This window comes from Myotis brandtii, unplaced genomic scaffold (assembly GCF_000412655.1).
Source record: "Myotis brandtii unplaced genomic scaffold, ASM41265v1 scaffold332, whole genome shotgun sequence".
In the NCBI taxonomy this organism is placed as follows: domain Eukaryota; kingdom Metazoa; phylum Chordata; class Mammalia; order Chiroptera; family Vespertilionidae; genus Myotis; species Myotis brandtii.
The window spans coordinates 904,125-907,893 of NW_005362797.1; the positions used below are offsets into that span (position 1 = coordinate 904,125).

Genomic DNA, 3,769 nt, shown 5'->3' on the forward strand with positions numbered 1-3,769 from the left:
TTTAATTTCTAGTACATACCCATCCATGTCAGAACAAGAAAACAAAACAAAACACAGAAAAGTAAACTTCGAGTACTGCATTTTTAAGGCACATTTTTAAAGCTAATTACAAATTATACTGTTACTGAATTAGTAAAGCATTATGTTTATTTTGCAATGACACAATAGCTTTTTTAAAAGAATACAAATATGTGTTATTTTCAGACTAAGCGCTCATCACAATATGTTCAACTCACAGGAAACCAATGGTCAGAAAATTTAAAACAAAATATCTCATTGCAGCAGAATTTCTTTAAAATTAAAACGAGGTTTCCACAAAAGTAAGTTTCTGAGTGGCTCATTTGTTAGGCAAGCAAAGAAAACTGTTTATTAGTAAAGGATTAACTAAATTATTTTGAATGGCAGCAGCTGAAGAAATGTGTCTGGAAAAAATAAAAGACTATTAGCTTTTTGGTGAGAACAGTTTGCTCAAGGAGATGATGAGAGTGTTGGGAACAACACCAACAACTAATTAAGAAACAAGGAAAATAATTTTAAGTGGTTGGTTTTCCTTGAATTTTGATAAATCCACAGATGTTATGGATACTACTCAGTTGTTTATTTGAGGTGCCAATGCCAAGTTTGCAGTGATGAACAAATAGCTTCTATGAACAGTCTGTGTGGAACAACTGTAGGCTAGAATATTTTTAAAGGCATTAGTGAGAAAGCACTAATCTGACACCACATAAAGTGGAATCAAATGGTGGTAAAAATATGGGGGGATATGCCTCAGACTAGTTTATAAAGCCTGTGAAAACAGCCAGGTGTTTCTCCAGTAAAATGGGTTTATTTGACTACAAAGAAGAATTGTAACTGGAACATGTTGTCTAATGGTGAACCACACACAGTCCAGAGAAACAAAGGAGAGGAAACTCATTTATAAAGGAGAAGAAGTTGTGAGAGCTGTTATAAAACAGAGCTCTTCCCACCCTGGCACATGTGGCTCAGTTAGTTGGAGCAAGTACTGGTACACCAAAAGGACCCGGGTTTGATTCCCAGATAGGGCACATACCCAAGTTGTGGGTCCATCTGCCTACAGGAGGAAACAGATCGATCTTTCTCTCTCCCTCCTTCTCCTTTCCTCTCTCTCTGAAATCAGTAAAAACATATTTTTAAAAACCCCACAAAATAAAAAAAAAGAGTTCTTCCTGTTGTTCTCCTTGACCATGGGGAATGAGAGCTCCCCCTTCTGGCCTCCTGACTTCATTTTAAATGAGGTTTCTGTTTATTAATTCTTACAAAGCCTATGTATTCATTGTATTATTCTTTAGCAAGTATTCAGCAAAAAAAATTTTGAATTGTTTCTTTGAACCAATAGTGATAACCCTGAGCTTCATTTGCTCTTGTGGATCTAACCTCCATCAGGTCTGCATTTTTGTCAGTAATAGAAGTTAAAAATTCTAACTTGCACTACTAAACAGCAGTTTAATGGCTTAGCAGTGATAAATTTTTATTGTATTTTGATCTCAGAGCCAAGAATGAAATTTTTCTGAACCAGAACTGCTCTCAATTACTATTATTAAACACTGAACAGCAGCATTGGAAATTAGCTTTTGCTACAGATTTGATACTGTTTCTTAATGAATTCAATCTAAAATTATAAGGCAAAAGCAGCCTTTATATGTGCAGCCAGTACTGTGGTGAAGTTATCTGGACAACATTTTATTGTTGAATAAATTACAGCATATCCATGCAATGGAATATTACAGGATATTAAAAAGGTGGAGGTAGCTCTGTATATTTTGAAATGGAACGAACTCCAACTTAATGTTTTTTAATGGGAAAAAACAAATCTTATAGTTAATTCTATTAATTTTTAAGTGCCTCTTAATTATGTTTATTTGTTGTATCACAAAAGTTGACAAAATTTAAATGTATTTTTAAAAAGTTTTTCTTATGTTTAAGAACAAATTCCAGCCTACACTATTATTTTATAATTGGCTTACCTGACTGAACGATCATCACTTCCAGTCACGGCCAAAGGTTTTGTAGGATGGATGGCAAGTGCCCAGAGTTCACCCTCACAATGCCCTTGCATAATTAGGAAGGGTTTCTTTCTTTCATGCACCACAATTTCAAAAATTTCACTGTCCTGTGTTCCAACTAGAATGTGGTCACCTCGCCAACAAACACTCCTCACAGACAAACCTAGTCAAAAGTGAATTGTATTTAAGAGCAATGCTGTAATAACAGAATTCCGATGGCCTAAACTGGTATTAATTTTTATACCTTTTTATACCTTAGATGTAAGATAAAAGAAATCTGTAAGTCTCTGATCCATACATCTTTTTCAATTCTCTGTACTGTTTTCTATATGGAATACTTCTCTTTTTATTATTATTATTATTTTAATTCTCACCCGAGTATGAGGTTTAAAAAATTTTTTAATTAAAAAAGAAAAAGAGACTTCTACTTTTTCTGTATACTTCACAATTCCTTTTGTAACCTGGGGAAAGCTAATGTTTCAGTTTTCTTATCTATACATTATGACCAACATAGAGGTGCTGTGTACAGTTTCCTCCAACCCTTGACACACTTTCTTTTCAAAAGTTTATTTGCTAAAGTTACATCTAGCATTGTAATAGTAAAATCGTTTCAAGACCCAAGGTTACCAAGTAAGTATCTATCACATCTCTCTTTAGGTCCATTATAACAGTCATCAGACATGAAAGAATCTTTGTCGTAACAGTAAACCTAGACTGGCTTTAGGCAAAATTTCTCTTCAACAGAAAAATTCCAATGAAATGTATACACTGTGAACGGGCAAATGTCTCATTATATTTCTAAAACATACATTCATGTTTCCTGAAAGAAACAGACAATCCTAGGTAAATTTAGAATTTGCCTAGTAATGAGATACTATTTGGTTTGTTATTACCTTTGTATCCCTGGTCTGTTTCCCTGAGATCAATCACAGTAATTGGTTTAAAAGTTAAATCCCAAAGACGAATACAGCCATCTCTGCCACCAGTGGCAAAGCCTTCTTCACAAGCATTCATGCTAAAAATTCCTGCCTGGAAGAGAAATAATTTCACATTTTACATTTTAAGAAAATCTATAAAATCTAGAAATAGATTACATATAGCAACTCAATATATGACCAAAGAAGTATTTAATGATATGCACATAACATAAAAGAAAATAAAGTTAAACCTTATATCCTATAAAAATTAATTACAGATAGGCATAAAATTAATTCTGTTATAACATTTTCCAAGTCACTGGACTGATCAGAAAGTTCTCTATATTATGTAATCTTCTGTTCTAAGACAAGAAGATAAGCAATTAACATCAAAAAGTGTTTGGAAATATTTAAATGTACTTACAGTATGGGCCCCTTGTATTGTTCGTATGAGATTGATTCCTTTCCATACATATATATCCCCATTGAGTGCACCAGAATATGTTAACTCATCCCTTGCACAGGCCAGGCACAATATTGTTTGAAGGTCGCCAGTCTTACCAAAGACTCCTCGTTTTGGGGTCAGAGCATTTCCACATAAACTCCAGAACTAAAAGGTACAGAGTATAATCAGATTATCAAAGAATGCTTATAAAATAAAGTAAAACATTCCCAATACTTTGATGCTACTTTAGAGCAGCAGACTAGAAATTACCTAAGAATTTCTCTTATGATACAATAGCATTCATGGTTCCCATCCTCATCCTAGTGTTGTCAACAGCTAGTTATAGCAGATAAGTCACTGGTTTCAATACTTATCTAAAAGAA

General features: G+C 33.7%; 1 protein-coding gene across 1 annotated transcript in view; it reads right to left on the reverse strand.

Moving 5' to 3' along the window:
* Nucleotides 1-3,769, reverse strand: part of EML5 (echinoderm microtubule associated protein like 5) — a 102,717-nt gene that overhangs the window by 80,909 nt on the left and 18,039 nt on the right. Inside the window, exons 5-7 of the mRNA XM_014543665.1 lie at nt 3,366-3,551; nt 2,918-3,053; nt 1,986-2,187 (exon numbers count right to left, since the gene is read on the reverse strand). Of these exons, the coding sequence (XP_014399151.1) occupies nt 1,986-2,187; nt 2,918-3,053; nt 3,366-3,551 (524 nt within the window). The remainder of the gene's footprint in view (nt 1-1,985; nt 2,188-2,917; nt 3,054-3,365; nt 3,552-3,769) is intronic.